We start from the raw sequence: 23,471 nt of genomic DNA, 5'->3' as shown, positions 1-23,471 counted from the left end.
CTTTGTTTTTTTTCATGGGCCAGCCCTGCCAATGACAATATGCCACGATGAGTACAGACTTTCCAATATGTGCTCTAGATTAACTTCAAACGGATGCACGCAGGGTGAATTCCCCGTCCAGACGCACAAGCATGCAGGGAATGAAATGGAAATCCTATCAAACTTACTGCATCAACTCACTGAGGCAGGCAAAACAAACAATTCCACTGTTGATCTTCCTTCCCTGACAATACACACGGAAACACAAGCTCCCAAATGAATCATGTCATCGTCCACGGCATCACTCGTGCCTGCACAGCACAGCTGCCTGACACGAGGGTCCCCGGAGGGGAAAGGAAGGGGGTGGGGGAGGACAAATGAAACGCACACTCGAAGTGCCACTTCATCTTCAAGGTTTAACAACAAGCAATAAAACACTGGACTGGACCATTGTGCGCCTCTTTCCACCCCATCCTGCGTGGCGGCTCATTGTACACCCTGATCCTTTCGCACTCTCCAGCCGCCACGCTCGACTTCTCCCCAAACGGGCTCCTCTCCAGCTCCGGCTGCCTGTTTATGTTGACTGCCACCACGGCGGCAAGGAATGCACTTCCAGCACGATCTGCTCCCCTCGCACACACCTTCCTAGCCCGAGGAGTCTGCCTCAACCTGCTGATACCGGGCTGTTTGTGTTTTACTTCTGCACACACGGGTAAATGTTTTGATTAAAAGGCCGTTACTATTTTGCTAGTCACAATGACTTTGTAGCGGAGGGGTTTGCTGCCGTGCTGATGGATGGATTGCCGCTCCCTGCCTCCAGTGAGCGGTTGAGTGAGAGAGGAGCTGTCATCGCCTCGCTGCCGACACTGATGCCTGAAGAGGAGGAAAAGGAGGGGCGGTGGCTGCGGTGCAACAGGAACAGGATGGAGAGCCAGCGAAACACAATGTGCTGAAGTGGGAGAAGATGTCAGGGAGAGGGACCGGGGCCTGGAAGCTGGGAGCGGAGCACATGTGTGTGAGGGAAGAGAGAAAGAGGCTTGAATTGAATTGGGTGCAACTCCCACTCTCCTCACACCCTGCTCCCAGAGGGCGCTCCAGAGAGGGAGTCTGCGTTATGTGAAGATGGGGAGGGCAGGTGGCAGTGTAAGGCGAACAAAGAGGCTCTCCACTGTTCAGTAACACGGAGGTCCATGACGCGATGAAAGGTTTCAGTGCAGTCAGTAATAGGGAGACAATTACAGGTTTTTACGCGCGGTGTTGAAGGGTTACGTCAGAGGATGACGACAGGCCCATAAATCTATAGCATTAGACATTTATCTGAGGAGGCTGGGGGAATATGAAAGATGAAGAATACACACTCATAACCATATATGGTGAGATAATCATATATTTTTAATTATCTTCTGCAGTGTTTCCTTTTTGTTTACCACAATCTCAACTCCGAGGAAGAACCTCCCTCCCCCCCTTCCTCCACTAATCTATGTTCAAACAAGTCTATAACTGGATACTTTGATCCTCACAAACACTATTACTCAGCTTCAGTCCCCTTTGATGCTGATACTAAAACTTGCAAAGCAAGATGTCCCGTACGCGCAGCCTACAGATTTAAAGAGCCGCAGAAAGAGATGTGCTGAAAGATGCGCGGAGTTGGTCGTTTTCAAAAGGTCTCACAGTGCCACCCTCTGGACGGCCCTTCAAATTACACCAGATTCTGATTTTTGTTTAATACACAATGACAAATCCAGCTGCAGGATCTGGAACCTGCTCAAGCTGCGGAGATCCAAAGATTTCTGGCACAACTTCACCGTCTCCTAATGTGCACGGAGAAGGTCAAAGGTCTGGTGAGAAGGAGATCCCAGCAACATTGGAAGTTACTAGGAAACACTTTTATTAATCAGGGTCATTAAAAAAATCACTCAGCAGTTTCTGATCGCCTCCAGGTCAGACCAGGTTGATGGAGTAATTCATGCAAAAAGAGCCAATAACAGCTATTCAGTTCATAAACAATACAATACGTGGACATGGTTTTCAGTAGGTCCGCATTTCAGCAATGGAATTATTATTACTTTTTTTTAATCTTACCTACTTTTCTAATTGTAAGAGCAACTGAGTTTTTACTTTTCATATGCTATAAACTATGCTTGAAACACATTACTGTGCTAATCAATAAAATAAGTTTTTCTCCTCTTGCGCTCAGCTCTGATGAGTTCAGGGCGGTGAATCGCTCGCAGATGACGCTGATGGATACAGCGCCAGGGAGGCTAGCGGAGCGCAGAGGAGGAGCGGAGCTCGGATGGAAATGGCTCTCTCCAGGGGTTTGAGATGCTGTCAGAGGGTTTTCTCCTGGATCCCTGTCCTCATCATCACCGCCGTTGTGCTCTGGTCTTATTATGCTTACGTGTTCGAGCTGTGTCTTTGTAAGTGTGACGGACTGCGTGTCTGTGTTTTTTTTTTGACCTCTTTCCTCCACAAACAGCGCAGATTACCGCCGAGCACTTGAACAACAATAAGGTTACTGGTGGACGGGGCAACGCGGAAGTGGCTTTTAATGTTCGCCGTCATTCGCTTTAGTTTGTGTGATGCCGCCTCCGATAGGTTCGCGATAACTAGTTTTCACACAGAAACTGCTGTTATTGCCTCTCTTAGCTAACTTCTCCCTGGCTAGTTGTGCTAGCTTAGAGATAATATGTGTCTTCTGAACAACTGGTACCACTTTCAGCGGATTACTAAATATCTTCAATTTTCTTGTTTTAACAGTTACTATCAGTAACGCGCTGGAGAAAGGTGAGCGCTCTTTCTTTAATATCTTAGATTTTCAGGTTGCGGCTCTTGTTGATTTCTGTGTTTGTTTTTTTTTTTATGTACAGCGGTCTATCTGCTGGTATTTCATGTCTGCTTTGGGATGTTCTCCTGGACATACTGGAAGTCCATATTCACCCCTCCTGCTACACCATGCAAAAAGGTAGACCGAACACTAGATTGTCCGTATAAATTTACCATATATATGCATGTGGTTTCGAGAAATACCATTCATTTGCTTTTATGCTGTGGTCCAGTTCCAGCTGTCATACTCAGACAAGCAACGATACGAGATGGAGGAGAGACCAGACGCTCAGAAGCAAATCCTCGTCGAGATCGCAAAGAAACTCCCCATTTTCACCCGAACCCAGTCTGGAGGTGAGCTGTCTCCGTTTATCTGTTTGAGTAAAAACAAGTAGCTTAGGACTATCAGCTGTAGGCTCTCTTGAGTGGTAATCAGCAGATGCATCTCTTTCATTAGTGCTGATTAGAGTACAATCTAGGCTGCAGGAAGTGTGTGAAGGGGGGATGCTCAGCTCAAATGTCGCCCATTCAACTCGTCCATCTTCTTGTCTCCAGCTATCAGGTTCTGTGACCGCTGCCAGGTACTGAAGCCTGACCGCTGTCACCACTGCTCCGTTTGTGAAACGTAAGCTTCTCTTTCCTCCCCAATACTTTAATCTAGAGAGATTACCCTCAGGCAAGGAGATATATTAGGTGTTGTGATAATTAGGAGAATGCTGCTCTGTTCATTTGAAACAGAATCCCGAGGATCAATCAGTGCATTGCTTTGGCAGAAGTAGACAAGACATCATTCCCACCTCTTGAACTTTTTCCCCATTGTGTCACTCTACAACCACAAACTTCAACTTATTTCATTGGGATTTTGTGACCTAGGTCAACACAGTAGTAGTTGTAAACTGGAAGGAAGTTATAGAGAAAGTTCAAGATCATATACATGTAAGAAAAAATGTAAAAGTACAGTGTTTGTTTTCAGCCCATTTTACTCAATTTCTAAAGAAGATCCATTCAGCAAGTTCAAAAGTGATGTAGTTGGTAAATGTAGTCCACAGGTGTGGAATTTAATCTCAGTATAAATCCCGCTGTTCAGTGAAGGCCTCTCAGGTTTGTGAAGAGATTCACCTTCCAGCAGGAGAATGACTCTAAACATGCGGTTAGAACTGCAATGGATATTTGTGTGTTAGAATGGTCCAGTCAAAGTCTAGACCTAGATCAAACTGAGAATTTGTGACAGGACTCGGACATTGATGTTTACAGATTCTTTCCGTCACATCTGAGACACACACCCCAAAAGCTCTCCAACTGTGTGGCAACTTGAAGTTTGTGGCTGTAATGTGACAGGACATGAAAGTGGACACTTTTGCTGAACACTGTGGACGCCAGAAATGCTTGTAAAAAAACATGTTAGTATTCAGACAGTTAATATTTTTTATATTTAATATGATGAGACTTGGATGAAAAAATGATCATCAAGAACATTTATGCTCGAAACTTCATTTTGGCACAATAATTCAAGAGCATTTATCCTAATATACTGTTTTAAGATCAGTCACTGTTGGAAGTGATGCATAAAAAGTATATTTTTATTTTTTAGTTGTGTCTTAAAGATGGACCATCACTGTCCCTGGTAAGTTGGAACTTACAGTACTTTGTAGATTGATTGCATGGATTGTTTTTTCTGTTCCCTGATAACCAAATCGTATTTTTCTCCCAGGGTTAACAACTGTGTCGGTTTTTCCAACTACAAGTTTTTCCTACTTTTCCTTGCCTACTCTATGCTGTACTGTGTATTCATCACAGCAACAGTCCTTCAGTATTTTCTCAAATTCTGGGTGGTGAGTGTCATTGTTGTTGTTCAATTTAAAACATATATTTTGCAGTGTAATCTTACTGTAAAGTTTGTTTAGGTTAGGTGTCCTTCTTGCCACTGGTTTTCCCATGAACTAATGTCTCTTGTTTCTTTCTGTCCTTAGGGGGACCTGCCAAATGGACCTGCAAAGTTCCATATCCTCTTCCTCATGTTTGTTGCACTCATGTTCTTTGTCAGTCTCATGTTTCTCTTCAGTTACCACTGTTGGTTAGTGGCCAAGAACAGATCCACTTTAGGTGAGAGGTGACATGCTTTCTTTAAGGGAATATACAACCATTTATGTGATGTATATATATTTCTTAATCCAAGAAAATCAGGAAAATTGTGGCATGAAAACACTTTCTAATTTACAGTTCCCTTTCCCTTTTGTAGAGGCCTTCTCAGCTCCAGTATTTGCCAGTGGACCTGACAGAAACGGGTTCAGTCTTGGCCTACACAAAAACCTGCTGCAAGTGTTTGGAGAAGACCGCAAACTGTGGTTCATCCCTGTTTTCACAAGGTAATTACAAAAAAAGAACGTAAATTTCTGTTCACAGAGACGTCAAATATCATTATTAAGAAAAATAGGGAAGTAGTTTTGTATGTGAATAAAACAAGACAAAAAAAAAATACACTGAATAATTTCCTTTTTCATATGTTGTAATGGCAGCCAAGGGAATGGTCACTACTTTCCTTTAAGGAGTCAGAGCTCTGAATCCCATAACCCCTTGTTAGCTAACGAGGACATGTGGGATGAGTCAGATGATGGTTCAGAAGGAAGTTTGGGTAAGTTCTCTTTTCTGTTTATTATTCAGATATGTTCCAGAATCTTTTTTCCCTCTACACAATCATTTCCAATAGCTCCACTGGTTAGCCTTAGGAGCCGGATATTGATATAGTACACTGCGCAGCACTCTTTAAACTTTATCCCAGGGAGAACAATGTAAAGTCTTAAATAGACAGATTTTTTTTTTTTTTTTTTTGCTGTAGCAATATCTCACTGAAAAATTAGGAACATTTATTCTATGGCGGCGGGGATCCCTTGTTAAGAAATAATAGTTTTCAATAATATACCAGTGGAACGACTAAAGTGATTAGTTCCCTTAGTTTTTGCTGTTTTCTTATTTGACATAACTCTATACTGTAGATATGAACTATGAAAGCATAATCGGGGTGCATCAGTCACATGCACAGCTGTTTGAATATTCTGCTACCACCTAGTGGTGATACACTGCAACAATCCTCGCTTATTATGAAATCCATCAGTTAGAACAAAACCTTTGGAAAAAGTTCCTGATTTGCCCACTAAGATGAGTTTTCTCTTGTTCCAGTTGAGGACGCAGACCCCTCTGTTACTATCGAGATGGACGACTAACCTGCACATGCACAGATAATACTTACTTTTATCAAACACTTTGTTATGATGTGTTTGCATTCCAAATAATATGGAAGTTGGGGAAATGCTGGAGATGGTGAGTGGGAGACGGTCTGCATTATGATTTTTTTTTTTTGTTGTTGCCAATTTTCAATTAAGTTTCACATGATGAGGAAAGATAACTTAGATGGCTGACAAGTTGCAGTACAAATAATGGTTTATTTAAGAAGAAAACCTATTACCTCAGTAAAAAGGATATGTTATTTATTATTGGTTTGTTGGTGATGCTGTGTGGTACAGTGCTATTTTACATGCCTCTGTTTCACAGCTGGGCTGCGTTTACAGTGTTGCACCTTAACAATCCTTCTCAGCAGGAGGGGAGGTATTAAAATCCACCCTGAGGCCTGCGGAGGTCTAGCGTAGGGACCCAGCTGGCCAATCACTTTGACGTTTCCCCCAGTGTAACGTAGGTTTTAATTTTACTCTAACAAAAGGTTATAAGCATATTAGAAGATCTGACTTGACCTGCGCCTTACATAAGTATTCCTGTGTGCTTTGGAGAAATTTCTCCTGAGAATGTATCATCGCATCACCCTTTCCAGGCAAACTGTGGAGTTTTTGACAAAAAAAAAAAAAAGCGGTTTTCCAGTGAAGTCAACAATGTTATCTTATTGGACATATCACAGCAAACAGAAAAACTATAAGCAAGCACTGATTAAGCTTTTTACAGCATAGCTTCATTGCAGGCCGAACATATTGTTTCTTCTTTTTGAAGGAAGTAATATTCTGAATATCTTGTATATCATGACTTAGATGCTGTTTGCTGAACTCTGGCGTGCGCTCATTGGACATGAGCACACGCTATCCATCATACCAGCTATCCTCATTCATTATTGTACATATTTATTAAACCTGTTCTCATCAACTTACTGATGGAGGAGGGTGATATTCTGCATTGTTTTAATCTTTGTAAAATTTTAATAATTTAGAAAAACATTGCTGGATCTCCTGTAAAACTCTTAATTTCTGCACTTAAACCTTACTTATAAGCCTAAAAATAAGAGCTTGGCCTTTAATAAGCTTTGATGCTGTTCCATCTGGACACTTTAAAATGCTTCCCAGCTGTTTAAACCCATATCCGATGCTGCTCCAGTGACAAATACTTATCTTGATTTTTTTTAAACCATGTTCAAAGTGTGTATAAAGCATAATGAAATATTGATGAAGTTGATGTCAAGTGTATCATAGTCTTGTCTATTTATTGTTACATTCCTTTTTTCCTGTATGTTTGTTCATTGATTTATACCTGCTGCAGGCAGTGTCTGTATGTTTTGATCCTTTTGTGACAAACTTTAAAGTGGTGTGCTTTTCTTAAACCATGATGTATAAAATCCATGAGATTATTTGCAGCTAAGAGATGAATTTAAACGTGGTTCCTTTTTCTTTAACTGTTTCGAGTATGGTGAATGGTGCTTCCACATTTTTTTTAAACCATTACCAGCGTACAAAGAAAAACCCACCTCAATCCACTTTCATGTATTGTTCTGTCTGTAAACAAATATAAATTCTTTATTGATTCATCTCTTCATACAATGCAAAATAAAATGATCCATGTTTTAATCTTTGTGGTTTTCTTTCTACAGTCTGAGCATAGAAAGCAAAACAAAAAAAAAAGCAATAAATACAAGTAATGGGGTCAATCATTAGGTGTCAGTTCAAAAACTTGAGTAAATAGTACTGCGGTTCACAAGGACACCATGAAATACAGAGACAAAGCCTGCAGAAAAAAAACCAAAAGCTTTTTGTCCTGTTTTAGTCAGTACCAAAGTATCTCTGTCCAAAATGTGTTGGCGCCACTGGGTGAACCTCTGTGGTCAGGATGGTGATGTCTGGAAACTCCTGGATTATGGACTTGGCTCCTAAAGGAGACATGGATGATAATTTAAAAAGGGCAGCGTCCTAATGCAGTGACACGTAAATGAACGCAGCTATAGAAACATGGATTATTAAAAGCACAAAATGCAACAGAAAATTAATCTCAAAGGTCCTAAATTTCAGAAACTTGTAAACAACTTTTCTTCTTAAATTGCAACTTGAAAAGAAGTGGCTTAAGTAAGAATTTTACTGCAATAAAAAGAAAATTCTATATTTGAATAAATGGGTGATAAACTGGCTCCAATGTGTTGGCATGTTCCGGAGCAGAAACATCAAAGCATGTAGAGAACTGCTCTAGGAAATAAACGCGAAGGCTACTGATTTTTGTTGATGCTGATTGCTAATAAGATGCTAAAACTGAGATGGCGTATTGCTGGAGCAAATTATGGTTCAGTGGAGAGTAGCAGTCATGCAATATGGAAGTTGTGTGTTCAATTCCTGCTACTGCCTTTAGTGACAAGTGATTCGAATGGTGAGTTTGTAAGATTGGAAAAGCGGCACATTAATTTACTCAACTTACCATTCATTTTATTGAAATAATTACATTGCTTCCGTCTGATAACAGATCATGGCAACAAAAAATATTTTTAATACTCTTGTATTTTAATTTTCTAACTTATAATTAATATGATCTAAAATCAGTAACAGCAGGTCAAAGTTTACAAAAACAGATTTCAGATGCAACATTAAGAGAAAAACTGGGAAGGAATTGAGGAATCTGGTTCTTGGTTTAGTTCCCAGCAGATTGGATCGACTACGTGTCAATTCTCTGTTCTTCTACAACCTCACACTTCCTAACTGCGCTAAGAACAATTCTTCAAAAAAAAAAAATAAAAAAAAAGTATCCCAGAGTGCCCTTCAGATTTAAATATGTCTTATGTCCAAGTTTAAGTTTTAACCTGACGGATCCACAGGAGGAAAGGTCACAAAGTCGAATTACCTTGAAATCCTTTTTTTAACATCCACATTAAATGTCACAGTAACCTGGATGGTAGCTATAGAAACTACAGAAATTACTAAGAACCTCCAAACTTATATTGTCAAAAGCCATCAAAGCACCAGTGAACAGTCCTGCACATGCATATAAAGAGATTAGAAAGCAGAAGCAAAAAGAAAAATGGGGTTGCGAGCTGTGTGCTGGTTTACCATGAGGTGTGGAGAAGAGGCTGAGGAGAATAATGTGCTTGGGTTGGACTCCGTGTTCTATCAGCACCCTGACGGCCTCGATCACCGTGTTCCCTGTACCTACAGAAGCAGCAGATGCGAGGTTAGATGTGCTCTTTCACCTGCCTGGTTACAATGAACACTTCATCTGATGGAAAAAATTGCATTCTTGTATGCATTAGTTAAACTTTATTCATTGTGATACAAATATATATATCTTTAAACCAAGTTTTGCCACTATTACATTTTTAAGTGACAGCAGAAATATGCCCGTTGTGACATCAGGAAACCAGGACCATTAGGATCCTATTTTCATTGGTCCTCATTATGTTATTCTGCAGCCTGGTGGCTAACTCTGAGGCAGTGTATAATTTCCCCCATGAGAGCTATAATTATCAGAGCAGTGTGAATGGTTCTGTATGATGTGGCAATGCAGAGTTGGTGGTGGCAGTGAAGGTCAACTCAAGGGAGACTACTTACAATGAATGAATACAGGAAAAAAAATTTTTTTTGCATAAAATTAGACGCGTTTTCACATTTCTGTACGACTGGACGTGGTTAACCGGAGCCGGGCTGAGCCTGCAGCAACTCACTGAGGATGGGGTACATGAGCAGCACTTTTCTTCTGTACACATCTGGGGGAAACTTTGCGTAGTAGACCTTCGCTTTCTGGGTCTCCTCGTCGCTCTGGATGAGGATCTTTCCGATCCGGATTGAGCGGCAGCAGTCCCGGAGGCCCTGCTCCATGGCTTCACCTGTGGAAACCAAACATAGTTCTGTTGACAGGGTTCCCACACGCTTTGTCATCACAAAACACCAAACTGACATTTCTAAACAATCAATTTGGGATTGATGGCTGAAATACGGCCAAATGGATGGATGGACGAACAAATCAGTTAATTGATGGGATATCCTGACATTAGGACAGAGAATAGAGTTTACAGCTAATAGGAAATACATTTTTTTGAGCTCAGTTGTCTTTTTCAATACTTATCTAAATCTGGGGAAAAATGATCTAAAATAAAGTTTCTAATTATTGCAGAAATTAATACTAAAAATTGCTTAAAAAATTACAAAATCCAATTACATATTAATGATCAGAATGAAAACTGTTTATATTAATGCATTGTGCGATTGATTAATTGGTTGTTGCAACAGGCTTACATGTGGATTCTATCTATTCACATGTCTCTATGTATGTTTGTAAGCAAAACTACTGTTATGCAAGACAAAATTCAGGTATGCTCTGACAATAATGCAGTACGATATCAATTCATAGTCAGTCTATCGCTGTAGATTTAACTACAGGCATTTACAGATATAACGTATGAAATAAAAACTTTTTCCAAGGTCCTTCATTACTGTCTTTAAAAAAAAACAGGCTTTAGTCTAACCTTTTAAACTGATCTCTGTCAATAGTTCACCAGCTTTCTGAAGGTCCTCCACGGTTTTTCTTTATACATATTGTCTGCTTTTTCACTCTGTCATATCTTGTGTTGACAGTGACAGAACATTGTGCCGTGCGTGCTTAAAGGTAATAAGAAGGTGAGGAGCAAAAGAAGAAGCATGAGGACTGAGGAATCTAGATAAGACCTTCAGTATCTGAAAGTTGCATGTTTAAGAAATAAATTCAATGTAACAAGACACGAGAGAGAGAGATCTTTTAGTTGATTCCCTCCGTAAGGTAAATATTTCAGCTTACAGCTCTTTAGGAATTACCTTTTATACACATCTTCGTGGCAGACTGTTAGATGTACAGTGCCTATAAATGCAAATTACAATCAATTCTGTGTCAGGACTGTAGAAAACATGGTCTTATCCCTTAAGTTTATGAGCTGTTTGCTAACTACAAAAGAAACAACTCTGAAAATCTTCTGGTGTGACTCGACTGATACTCGAGCTAAGAAGCAATGTCAAGAAAAAGACCTGCTGCAAGCCTGCAGAACTACCATTCAAAACACAATAAAAAGTTCTACTGCCTGCAAACAAAACACGGAATGTATTTCTTGGATTGCAATGTATAATTGAAGATGTGTCGACACGGGTGAGATCAACACGACTTTGTGCTTAGACTTGCATCACACACTGATGACATGTACAGCTTTTAAGTAAGCAATTTACTGTGCTCCGATTCGGCAACACTGTTCTCGTCCTTGACATTAAGTTACAGCTGAAGTGACCTTAAAGCTCATGCTTGGCAAAAAACGACTAAATATAAAATCGCTCCAAGTAACCTTGAATCGATCACTCTTATTGAAACTTATCATCATAGAGTGATGAAAAACGGCCAACCAAGCAGACATTTTAAGCTTGTGAGAATGAGCAGCAGGGAACGTACAGCACGCGCGGAAATATAAAAGTAGAGATTCACAGACTAAAGTGTCCTCACATCTAAAAGCCTTAAAAAGCTGCACTGGGCCTCACTTACCACTCCTCATGATGCTGACTCCACAGTTGCCTCTTTCAAACTTGACTCCCTCATACTTGTACCCTAAGGGGTGGAAAATGAAACACGGACATAAAATGGAGCTGTACTGACTAGCGCTGCAAAAAATACAAATAAAAATGGAGCAGAGCAGAAAAACCAGTTCAGTGTTTTGGCTCATGTTTTCAAATCTGGAGCGTTAAACCTGAGACCATCTGACCTGTGGGAGTGGTGACGGTGCACTCTGAGAAGGGAAGCTGGTTCAATCCTTCTTCAACTACTAGTCTGATCTGTTGTTGGGGGGGAAAACAGAAACTATTTCAGAAAGCTGAAAACAAATGGCTTTGCCGTGTTGCTGTACAGTATATGATCTCACCAGTCGGTCTGCACAGAAAACAAAATCTCCTCTGCTGGTCGTTCTGAAAGTATAAATAGGCACTTGATTAGATCAGCCTCCGCTTTTACACTTTAGTGCTTTATTTCAGCTTTGACAAAGTAAGGTTGACAAATTTTCAGCAGTGGTTAGATCAATTTAAAATGCAAAGAGGTGCAACACACACACACACAAACTTTTGATTGCTTCAAAAATAACAAACTCTACAATTTGCTGGTGTTGCTTCTATACTTTTGCTTCAATCTGTGTATCAAAATCACAGACCTTCCCTCAGGATTATTTTAGGTTTTCTGTTTTACATTATGTCATTCTGCCAGAGGTATGAATACATCATTTACCAACATTTTACTGTATTCTCCATATGTCTGAAAGACAGAAGTATTTTATTTCAAGATAAACAACAAAGGTCCAGCAAACGTTTTGGCACCGATTCCAGGAAAATGAAAGCAACACCATATCTAAAGTAAAATATGGAGGTGGCAGCATCATGCTTTGGATGTGAAAGGGTCGCATGTGTAAATCTTCCACACTAGCAATCCAAGACCAACATAACCTTTGCAGAGAAACAAAATATTTCTAAGTGAACATGTTGGATACTGAAATTGAATTAAACTACTGTAAATATGAGTTTTTTGTCTTTTGGATAATACACCTGAGACCATTTCTCAGGATGTCACATGAAATTTGGGGAAAGTATCGAAATGATTTATCAAAAACAACTGCACTTTAAACGTGTTTATACTTATACTATTCAATATATGAATAGTTTTATGAACAATCCATTTATTTTGGGCATCAACGTCCCTCTGCAGAGGCCATATTACCAAATCGGATAAGGTGCCGAGTCGCAGATACAAGAACAGGGACTCACTTGTCTCTGATTATTGTCTGCAACTCTCGGATCTGGTCGTTCAGAGGGAGCAGCTTCAGCTGAGGACCCAGGCTGTCCGGGCTGACCGGCTGCGTGGGGACATCAGTCGGTTCAGAGCTGTTCAGCACCGCAGGCACACTGCTGCTGCTGCTCGCAAACCGAACCTGCTTCATCGGGTGCTCCTGGCCGCTGTTGACACTGTTCAGCTGCTGATTGTGGCATGGCATCCTGACAGCGAGGTCAAAGCGTTTCGATGCTAACTGTTAGTAGCACTCAGAAGACAACGAGGGCTTTTGTGTCTTGTTTTTGTCAAGTAGAAGAGATTGAGCAGACTTCGACAAAACGCGACAAAGTAATTGACTCTATTTGAATGCGAGCCTCACAGATCCTGGCCGAGTGGTTGCCGTGTTAGTCGTAGAAGTTTGAGTTGAAGCTAAAGACGGACCACGTTTCCCCCCCTGTTACCGCGTTAGCGTGGCGCTCTCATTAAGACACGCTAGCTGCAGTTACGCTCCGTTAGCAACGTAAGCCGGATGTGACGCATAACCCGGTGTGTTGACTAATCGTCTTCCTCCGTTGTGAAACATGGCGCCGATATTGGCACCGCTAAAATGCGGCTTTCACTTCCAAAACAGAAAATTGGCCTTTCTTATTCGCCAGACCAGCTCATATCACGTTTGGAATAAAAGCGGCGCTGAAGAGGGGAGGAATTATAAACGACAGAACACATATGTGGTGAGTAAAACCGGACGTCTGGTCGTAAGGAGGACACACTCTTTACGCAAGGGCAGATATAAAAGTTCCTATAACTAACTTTTAGTGTGAGACAAAAATAATTCGGCTGCAGTGTTTCGTTGTCGTTTGTTAGTTCTCTGCTAAAATATTTGCTGACATTCAAAAGTTGCTGTTTTCACAGCTTGTTGTTAAAGTTTGAGGCAGCTAACTGCTATCTTAAATGTTATTTACCCGACAATTTGCGTCTTTATTAAATGTGGGAATAATTGTGTAAGCAACTAGCCATGCGTCAGGTTATTAGCGTTTTGTATGAGCTGTGTGTGAGCTAACCGTGCAGCCTTACTGTAGTCCCATCACGTGTCTCCAGTTCCATCTGACAGGTTAGATAAGACCCTCAGTCCCACCCGGGTTCACTCGTGTTATGGCTGATACAACTGTCCTTTTATGTCAACACATTTATGGATTATTTGGCAATGATCAACGAAGGTCTGCTGTCAGTTTATTCAGACATTTTTAATTCAGGAAGTACTTCTGCACTCACTCACTCACTGGTAAAGACAACAACCGAAATCAGAGTTTATTTATTGTATGTCATTGGAAACATGTAAGGAGAAACTGGAAAATAAAGGATTGAAAGTCAGTAAGTCCTCTTTACTACCCAATTGCCTACATCCATAAAAACACATCCACTCACAGAAACTTCTGAGGTACACACAGAGTTGTAGATGGATCTGGCACCTAAGGAAAGGTTATCATTGCCATAACCTCTGTGAAATAAAACATAGAAATGTGATGAAACCACATCACAAAGGTAAATAAAAATGGTAAAAACAAATTTTAAAATACTTGCTAAAAGGTGAGACGTAGTTGGGTTGAATTTTGTAACTAATTTATAATAACAGTATTGGTGTCTGCAATATTGGTATTGCAAATCAGTGTTTAAAGTGCAATAATTGTTGTCTAATATATTTAAAATGGTATGGGCTAATGTAATATTTAGTCAAGTCAAGTTTATTTCTGTAGCACGTTTCAGTAACAAGGCTTTCTCACAGCAACAGATGCTCACACAGGACACAGATGACATTGCCATAGTACTAAAAGTCACAGAGCAATGGAAGCACACATGAGATAGAAACAGAAGAGCAAAATAGACTTTTATAGCAATTGTTATCAGCGCAATATTTACCAATGTTATTGTCTTACCAAGACTTTCTATTACTGAAAGTCTTGCTAAGACATACATAAATATTGAGCTAGTAAAGCATAAGTATAACTAAGTAAAATAAATATCAAAGATCTCAAATAAATAAGTACCAGAAATAACATCAGACTGGCTACCTGAGCAGAATGGGATTGGGATTCTTGAAAACATCTTGAACCTATTCAGAACACAACTGTGTTTTTGCTTAGATGTATTTATGAAAATGCCCCCAAAACATTTATAGACTATGCTATAAATTAAAAATGTTGCATTATTATTTTGTAGCAGTTGGAATAACTATGGATTTGCATTTTAAAAATACAGCAGCTATGTCATGTTTTACATTATAAATACCTTGAAAGCATGACTTAGTTTTATAATGTAAAACTAAGTCGTGTTTTACATTATAAATACCTTGAAGGCAAGGTATTTATAACGTAAAACATGACTTATCTGCTGTATTTTTAAAATACAAATAAGAAGCATCCTAACTTAAACTTAGTTGCAAGCTAAGTCATGTTTTACATTATAAATACCTTGAAAGCAAGGTATTTATAATGTAAAACATGACATAGCTGCTGTATTTTTAAAATGCAAATCCATAGTTATTCCAACTGCTACTAAATAACAATGCAACATTTTTAATACCTTGATGCCAAGGTATTTATACTCTAGATGATCACAATGTGATTTTTGTATTGGTCTACATGTACTTTCTAATTAATTCCAGTGTTGTCCTAACTTTTTAGTGAGAGTGGTCAAATATGAAAGTAAAATCACCCAAACAACCACTTCATGAGAAAAGAAGCATCCTAACTTAAACCTAGTTGCAATAAATCATTATATATTTTATTATTAAAGCTAGAATAGTTTAATTAGAAAAAAAGGATTTGCTCACTCACTTTTTCAACAGTCTTGTGTGTGTATATATAGATATTCAACCGTGGAATTATGCAGAACAATAGAAACGGGTCACTATGGGTTAGGCTTACTTTAAGATCAATGTGCTTTTCTTAATCCACCCACAAGATATCTTGTGTTAACAGTCAGCGTGTTTGTAGGCGTGTTTGTAGCTCTCATCCTACGTCGACTGCAAGTGTTCTTGAAACAAAATTCTGTTGCAGATATACACTCAGAAGTTCTGAAATGTCTTGGGAGCGTGCCTTGACATGTTTGAGTCTTCTGTTGAACCCATTGTTTTAAGGATTAAAACAGAGGTTTCCATGATGATGTGTAAACATAGCCAGTGTTTAAAACACTTATTGAAGATTTCTGAAGGAAGTCTGACTTGACCTTTACCTCTGGTAAAACACCAACACTTTGACAAAATAAACAATATGACAATAAATATTCAGAATGTGTTCAGTTCTGTTTTGCCTCTTCTTAAAAATCCCTTTTTTGTTTTGTTAGACGTTACAGTTTTTTGTGTGGTTTTTGTCTTTTTACAGAATTCTTTTGTTTTTTGCGTGTTTGTTACACTTAAATGTTTCAGAGTGAAAAAGTATTTTAATATCACACAAAGATAACTTGGATAAATACAAAACATTTCAGATAATTTAATTTGTGAAAAGCTATTCAAACTAACCTGTCTCTGTTTGAACAAATAATTATTGTCACAAAGTATTTAAGAGACTTTTGCACCTCTTGTCCTGACTTTTAAAACCTGAATTTTAATTCAGGCTGGAAGTTTAAAGTGTGAAATCTATAAGGGAGCAAATTTTTCCGAGCCCCGTATTTATTCTGTTTCAGCATGCTTCAATTTCCAAAATGACGCTATAAACAAAAATAAGACAACAGTCATATACGGCATCTCTTGTGTTTCAGCTGAGCTCCATTCCACACTTACGAACAACGACATGGAGCACAAACAGATTGGAGAGCAGCCGTCGGATTTTAGACGGGCTAAAAGTGAGTAGTATTTTTCATACTGCTGAAAACAAGTGTGTTTTACAAAGTCAAACCTGAAATTACAAAGTGATTCTATTCACGTTTCTACAGCATTTGCAGGGGATGGACAAGCGGACATGTTGGCATGGACACGCAGGAGGAGGTTTGAGTGCAGACCCAAAAAATGTGGTGAGTGTTGTACCTTGGTCCAATCAGCAACGAAAAGTTTCACACTGCTGTGTTTATTCATAGCAATTAAATAAACAATAATTGGGAGTTGTAAATGAGAAATTAATGTAAAATAAGTGCCCGTGTCAGTGGGTATTTAGGGTATTGATTTGACATTGTCGGAGTTAATTTAACTTTTCATCACTTCAACTTATAGATGATCAATACTAGCAAATGTGATTCCAGTAAACCTGCATCTAAATACAGTGTCATTGTTCATATCTGTGCTTATCAGTTCACTGTCAATTAATCTGGTCAGTTATTGTTGCGGCTTTGGAATAAATTAGAATCATATATGGTATAGATTTTAACATATTGTGATATATTAAGGCTCTTTTAAGTTGCATTTAAATCAGTTGTGCTGCCTTTGCAGTGTAACACTTTGCCTGATTGTGTTTGATTAAAGCCAGGTGATGGATACACTTTCTCTGTAATTTGCTCCAAGGAGCTGCCACACAGCAGGGCTGGAACAGGTTGCCACCATATTGAGTGGATTAGAGGAATTACCGCATATTCTGTAGCCTGCCGAGAGTCCCCACGGCAGATGTGTGTGGAAGTGCGGGTAAACAGCCGCGCTGGCACCAGCGGATTCTCTGCCTCAGCTGGGATGACAGCCCAGGTGTCTCCTGGGAGTTGTAGTGTCAGACTGGATGCCCAAGTCCACCTGGAGACTCTCTCATTGCTGTTGTCAGATCTCTCAGGGGACTCCTGCTGACATTTGATGTTCCATGTGTCTGCCACAGTGTGGTCTTAAGGTTGCTGCGACTGTCGCACTGACTGCAGAATGAGCATTACTCGCCAATATTTTCAGACAGAACGCAGATTAGAAAGTTCAAATGATCCAAACACGATTTTATCCATGTTTTCCATGTTTTCTGCTTTTTAAGACAGGCGGAAAATCCGGGAAAATTATCGAACATTTTGTTTATGTTGTTGATTCACTGCAGCTGAAAGAAGTGAATTCGACGACGATTCTGTCTGCGATGCTGGCCTACGTGTGGCCAAAGGACCGACCAGACCTGCGGGCGCGTGTTGCCGTTTCACTTGGCCTTCTAGCTGGAGCTAAAGTAAGTTTATAAAAGTTTATGCTAGTAAATTTGGTGACATTAGCTCTACTTGCTTTTCCTTCCTCTTTTAGCTGTTTTGTGCTTAGCTATTTTAGGTGTAAATTGGTTACAGGCTACTTTTCATACTGCCATATCTATTCATTTTAATTCCTCTTTGGGAAGTTTGGTACTTGCTTTTGCAACAAATTACTTAAAAGTAAATCTCCATAACCTAGCTATAATGGTTTTTATGGAATGTATGTATTACTCTGATAAATATTATCAACCAGCAGCAAGTCCTTCAGAGTTTTCATTACTTTGATCAGAGGTAAGGCCGCACTGCATCAGGAAAATGTGTTATTGCAAAACTAATGCTAAATATTCAAATGATTATATTGAGTATTAATAATATTTTCCTTTCTCGTTGCTTTTTTTTCTTTCATTAAAATCACTCTTTGTGAGCATGTGGCACCTCTGTCACTGAAAATATACATAACATAGAGACTTTAAGGACAATGAAAGTCTGTCCACCTGATAAAATACGTTATACTCATTCAAATTTTTTATAAAAGTTGCATACTGCAGCTACAAGATTTGACTTGAAAATGGGCATTGCAAAAGATAAAACCTGGATTTTATTTAAGTTGTTTTTGTTATTAAGTAATTTATTGGGTTGTGTTTAATTCATGTTTTTTCTAAAGTAAATTATAAAAGTCCTACATTCAACTTACTGAAATTTGCAGAAACTCCTGGTGCACGTTACTTCATCTGTTTTGTGTGTAGAATATTCTTTAGAAACAGCAACAACTGCTGTTTTCTGTTGGCAATTACTGGATGAAAATGGGAATCATTGTTTAACAAACAAAAGTAAAAAATAAAAGTCAAACTAAAAATTACTTGTGACTCAAATAAGTCTTTCAAAGTCTTTCAAAATCAGTCAGTGGACTCTTGCAGGAGTGATGGCAATAAAGGAGAGGTTTTCTTGTTAAATAGAGGGAAAATTGTTTTTACAGGCACAGGGTCAGAAGCAACCTGCTAGAGCACTTTGAGTTTATTATGTCATTAAATGCTGATTCCATAAATGAGTAATAATGAAACACAAACTACCAGAGATCAGCTGCTCCGTAGAACAAAATATGGTAGAAATTCATTAAGCCTTTCTAGGGAGTGAATTGTGCAGCTCTTTTCATTCTAAAAAGACCGCTCCATGTAGTTCCCTCTTGTCATCTTGGCACCTACTGCCCTTGGCCTGGGTCCATCAATGCTTTCTCCTGGAAAACAATTATTTCTTTTAAAGCAAGGAAAATATTTAATTTTTTTTGGCTTGTAGTGTTGTAAAGTCTCAGATTAATAGCCTCTATATGCTATGCTGTTGAGTATTGTGATAATTATATAGATTATGATTAACCCCAAATTTTTCTGACTCTTTTATTTCTATTATCATCATTTCCCCACCATTTTCTGAGAGCTTTAGCATCTCCAACATCCAGTGTGGGCAGCGAAAGTCCTCTATTTGGCCAAATGTAGCACTGGGGTGAAAAATTTGGATGCAGCCAAATATTCTATTCAAGCCGTTCTTTTGCAATTGCAGCATTGCATATATTGATATTGTGATCATATTTGCAATTTAAGAAATTGTGCAGCTCTGATTGGGATTTCTGTAATTGTACAAACATATCAGGAAGCAAAAGGCCTTAATAATTGCAACAGCATGCGAAAAATCTAAAGATAAATATACCAGCACAGACTTGTTATTGAGTGGGTTAACTTTATTTGAGGCATATTTAAAAAAAAAAAATTCTAATAACTCTGCCCTAAAGCGTGCAGCACATCATCCAAGGACACCAAACAGCAGTGATTAATCCACGTAGAACAGTATGTGCCTGAACACCAGTGGTGACAAACTGTCAGCCACGTTTCAATCTTAGTCTCTCCAAAAACCTTATTTTAGTGTGGGCACTGCTGGAAGTGATCAGACATGATGTGGGTCTTTTTGTGTGTTACAGAATGCAAGTTATTTGTGTTTAAAGAAGGATAAACCAGGACAAATTTTCTCATTTAGTAATGGTAACGTTTAGATTTACTCTGATTCTGTTCATTAAGTATGGGTATAATAAACATAGATGACTAAGGAACAACAATCCCACCAGCATCAACAAATCATTCAAGGATGATTGTGAAATCCAAGACATCCTTTCTCTGGAACATACAGTGAGAAATCTGTTGAATCACTTTAAAGTTCAAACAATTTAATACACTGAGCAATAGCTATCACATTGCAGTGCTGCACACAGTGCTAGTTTGAATATCAAAGATCAGAAACCCCTTTTAGATTCAAAATTTAAAGCTCTTACTAACCAAAAGCTTAAAAAGAATGTAGCAAGATTGGTGTTAAAGTACTGCTGTGCCATTTCAGACAAACAATTTTTTGTTATTTGTCAGAAGGACATTGCTTTTGTTTCTCTTTGTTGCTGGAAAAAAACAGACTTACAATAAAAAGCATGGTAATTTGAGGCTGTCGTGCTGTGATAAGGTGTTGATTTCCACCAAGCATAACACAGCAAAGTCCGTGGAAATAACAGTATTTATTTAAATGAGAGACAAATCAAGAATAATAAAGTGGTGAATATACTACACTGCCTGGCCAAAAAAAATGTCGCCACCTGGATTTAACTAAGTAAATAGGTACAAGCCTCCTATTGGATAAGTACTGCATAGGCGATTATCTTTCAGCTGGCAACAAGTTATTTAACCCCAGCTGATGCAATGAGTAACTCCTCATTTCTTAAACAACCATGGCAAAAGACACACCCTGTGGTCGTGGAAAAGACGTTAGTCTGTTTAAGAAGGGTCAAATCATTGGCATGCATCAAGCAGAGAAGACATCTAAGGAGATTGCAGAAACTACTAGAATTGGGTTAAGAACTGTCCAACGCATCATTAAAAACTGGAAGGATGGTGGGGAACCATCGTCTTCCAGGAAGAAATGTGGTCGGAAAAAAATCCTGAATGATCGTGATCGGTGATTACTTAAACGTTTGGTCAAATCAAATCGAAGAAAAACAACAGCAGAACTCAGGAGTATGTTTAATTGTGAACGCAAAAGCATTTCCACACGCACAATGCGAAGGGAACTCAAGGGGTTGGGATTGAACAGCCGTAAGAAAACCTCTAATCAGTAAGGCTAACCAGAAAAAAGGCTTCAGTTTGCTAGGGAGCATAAAGATTGGACTGTGGAGGAATGGAAGAGGGTCATGTGGTCTGATGAGTCCAGATTTACCCTGTTCCAGAGTGATGGGTGCATCAGGGTAAGAAGAGAGGCAGGTGAAGTGATGCACCCATCATGCCTAGTGCCTACTGTACAAGCCTGTGGGGGCAGTACTATGATCTGGGGTTGCTGCAGTTGGTCAGGTCTAGGTTCAGCAACATTGTGTGCCCAAAGAATGAGGTCAGCTGACTACCTGAATATACTGAATGACCAGATTATTCCATCAATGGATTTTGTCTTCCCAAATGGAACGGGCATATTCCAAGATGACAATGCCAGGATTCATCAGGCTCACATTGTGAAAGAGTGGTTCAGGGAGCATGAGACATCTTTTTCACACATGGATTGGCCACCACAGAGTCCAGACCTTAACCCCATTGAGAATCTTTGGGATGTGCTGGAGAAGACTTTGCGCAGTGGTCAGACTCTCCCATCATCAATACAAGATCTTGGTGAAAGATTAATGCAACACTGGATGGAAATAAATCTTGTGACACTGCAGAAGCTTATTGAAACAATGCCACAGCGAATGCGGGCTGTAATCAAAGCTAAAGGCGGTCCAACAAAAATATTAGAGAGTGTGACCATTTTTTGGTGGCGACATTTTTTTGGCCAGGCAGTGTACATATCTAGCATTTGTGCATTTCATAATATTCTTAAAGGAAGGGAGAGGGATTTTCTAGTCCGATACTGCCATTTTATAGCACAATTGAAAAAAATGTTTTCCTTCAATTGTTATAAAAGTTCTGTATATATAAAAAAAATTACTTAAATGACATTTGACTTTCCAATTCGATCCCTTGAGATTTGGTCCTGTCTCTTTAAGAAGCCTCGTTTCTTTCCAACATTCTGTCTTCAGCACATCATCACAACAGTGCTTCTTCATTATGCCATTTACCACTGTATACAACTGAGAAGTAGTTTCTATGACTAGCTGCGAGTCTGCAGAGTATGATTAGCTCTGCAGACTCACAGTTCCAACAGGTGTTTGCAAATTATTGCTGCCGCTAGTCTGGTGGAGCTGAGAGGTGAAGGCGCAGGGAAGTGTTGCAATGTGAAGCGTAAGTTCTGCTGCAGACGGCAGCTCAACTCTAACATCAAAACTTCTCATGATCAGTTATTTTTTGTAAGCACAAGACATAAATTTGAGGATCATAACAAATATAAATTTGTATGAAAATCAATTTGTGATGCGCTGTGGTTAAATCAGAGGTATTTTCCTAATGCATGTACTGAAAGTAGACATTACAGAACTCTAAATACAGTTAAAATCTGGAAAAGTGTGTAATTTAATTTTAGCATGCTCCAGGTCTGAATAATTGTGGAAAAAATAAAACATACAGAGTATAGAAATGTGTGTGTCGTCTTTGGGAACTGCTATAATATCTTGGATCCCAATCTAATACAAACTAATTGCATTGGATTTTTGTTGAATAATAGCTAAATTACATGCTTTATCTTTTTCCTGGTCACAACCTACTTTGAATACCTTTGCATCAGTATTGTTACCTTACAAACTGACTGCAGATCCATTTAAAACAATCAAAAATGGACACTCATTATAGCACTAGTTAAATAATTAACTAGTGCTTTCGACTGTAGAAAACTTTAAATGAGGTTGTTCTGGACCCGTGCTTCTGCTTAAATTATTTAAAATAATGTTTTCTTTCCATTTTTGTAAACAGAAATAAGGCATCAAAAATCTGAAGCCATTCTCAGGGCATTGTTGTTTGATAATTAGTGCTACCTACAAATGATGAGATTTGATTACTCTAATTGTTAGAGGTTAATATTTGTATTCATATATTATCCAGAATGTTATCAGATCTTTAGAATCTGATAACAATGTTATCTGTAAGAATGTGTAAACAAGTTAAAATTAAGAATGTGTCGAAAGGCTGATGATATTTAGGAATATACTTACAAGTTGTTGCAAAACAGATCACTTGAAGCACTGGTTAAGTTTTAAATATTCCCGTTTAATCAAATTCTCTCCCTGCACCTTTTGCTGAAACATCATGAACACTTGCGTTAAGTGATTGCACTTGGAGAAGACGCCATGTAAAACTAAAAGCAGCGTGCATTTAAAGCAGTCTTTTAAATAATTAATTGCATGCATCAATCAGTGTGTGATGTGTTTTCTCTTCCTTTGTTGATAGTCTCTAATTTACACCCTGGAAAATAATCACAAATTCAAAGCTCCCAAATAAGTGTGTCCTGCTGCCGCCCAGCACGGCTCCCTCTGGTGTGTACTAAAAGAGTGTGGAGCGAGTGCATACAATCCAATCGACTCC

The 23,471-nt window shown here is 39.0% G+C and overlaps 3 protein-coding genes across 3 annotated transcripts in view; 2 read left to right on the top strand and 1 right to left on the bottom strand.

Moving 5' to 3' along the window:
* The first annotated feature begins 2,229 nt into the window (after window positions 1–2,229).
* On the top strand, window positions 2,230–6,673 carry zdhhc15 (zinc finger DHHC-type containing 15). The gene is made up of 11 exons (XM_005795330.3): window positions 2,230–2,396; window positions 2,737–2,763; window positions 2,847–2,941; window positions 3,036–3,156; window positions 3,358–3,427; window positions 4,394–4,426; window positions 4,514–4,634; window positions 4,773–4,905; window positions 5,042–5,168; window positions 5,319–5,434; window positions 5,980–6,673. The coding sequence occupies exons 1-11, from the start codon at window positions 2,273–2,275 to the stop codon at window positions 6,021–6,023; spliced, it is 1,011 nt and encodes a 336-aa protein (XP_005795387.2). The 5' UTR covers window positions 2,230–2,272; the 3' UTR covers window positions 6,024–6,673.
* Window positions 6,674–7,560: 887 nt separating this feature from the next.
* On the bottom strand, window positions 7,561–13,066 carry uprt (uracil phosphoribosyltransferase homolog). Its single transcript, XM_005795329.3, has 7 exons — window positions 12,813–13,066; window positions 11,924–11,966; window positions 11,768–11,837; window positions 11,551–11,613; window positions 9,716–9,877; window positions 9,105–9,203; window positions 7,561–7,942 (listed from the first exon to the last, which is right to left on the bottom strand). Exons 1-7 carry the CDS (start codon window positions 13,037–13,039, stop codon window positions 7,836–7,838), a joined length of 771 nt encoding a protein of 256 aa, XP_005795386.1. The 5' UTR covers window positions 13,040–13,066; the 3' UTR covers window positions 7,561–7,835.
* A 307-nt stretch (window positions 13,067–13,373) lies between these two features.
* Window positions 13,374–23,471, top strand: part of abcb7 (ATP binding cassette subfamily B member 7) — a 32,920-nt gene continuing 22,822 nt past the window's right edge. The window contains exons 1-4 of the mRNA XM_005795328.3: window positions 13,374–13,547; window positions 16,573–16,656; window positions 16,747–16,824; window positions 17,811–17,930. Of these exons, the coding sequence (XP_005795385.2) occupies window positions 13,398–13,547; window positions 16,573–16,656; window positions 16,747–16,824; window positions 17,811–17,930 (432 nt within the window). The 5' untranslated portion in view covers window positions 13,374–13,397. The remainder of the gene's footprint in view (window positions 13,548–16,572; window positions 16,657–16,746; window positions 16,825–17,810; window positions 17,931–23,471) is intronic.

The sequence above is a fragment of the Xiphophorus maculatus genome, chromosome 23 (assembly GCF_002775205.1).
Source record: "Xiphophorus maculatus strain JP 163 A chromosome 23, X_maculatus-5.0-male, whole genome shotgun sequence".
Lineage (NCBI taxonomy): Eukaryota > Metazoa > Chordata > Actinopteri > Cyprinodontiformes > Poeciliidae > Xiphophorus > Xiphophorus maculatus.
This window is presented reverse-complemented; position numbering and strand designations above follow the sequence as displayed.

Coding starts and splice junctions, on each gene's coding strand:
- zdhhc15 (XM_005795330.3), top strand. CDS start 2,273: ATGGAAATGGCTCTCTCCAGGGGTTTGAGATGCTGTCAGAGGGTTTTC. Junction 3,157..3,357: donor CACCCGAACCCAGTCTGGAG/GTGAGCTGTCTC, acceptor TCTTGTCTCCAG/CTATCAGGTTCTGTGACCGC. Junction 4,635..4,772: donor ATTTTCTCAAATTCTGGGTG/GTGAGTGTCATT, acceptor TTCTGTCCTTAG/GGGGACCTGCCAAATGGACC.
- uprt (XM_005795329.3), bottom strand. CDS start 13,039: ATGCCATGCCACAATCAGCAGCTGAACAGTGTCAACAGCGGCCAGGAG. Junction 11,838..11,923: donor TTTTCTGTGCAGACCGACTG/GTGAGATCATAT, acceptor CCCCAACAACAG/ATCAGACTAGTAGTTGAAGA. Junction 9,204..9,715: donor GCTCATGTACCCCATCCTCA/GTGAGTTGCTGC, acceptor CTGCTTCTGTAG/GTACAGGGAACACGGTGATC.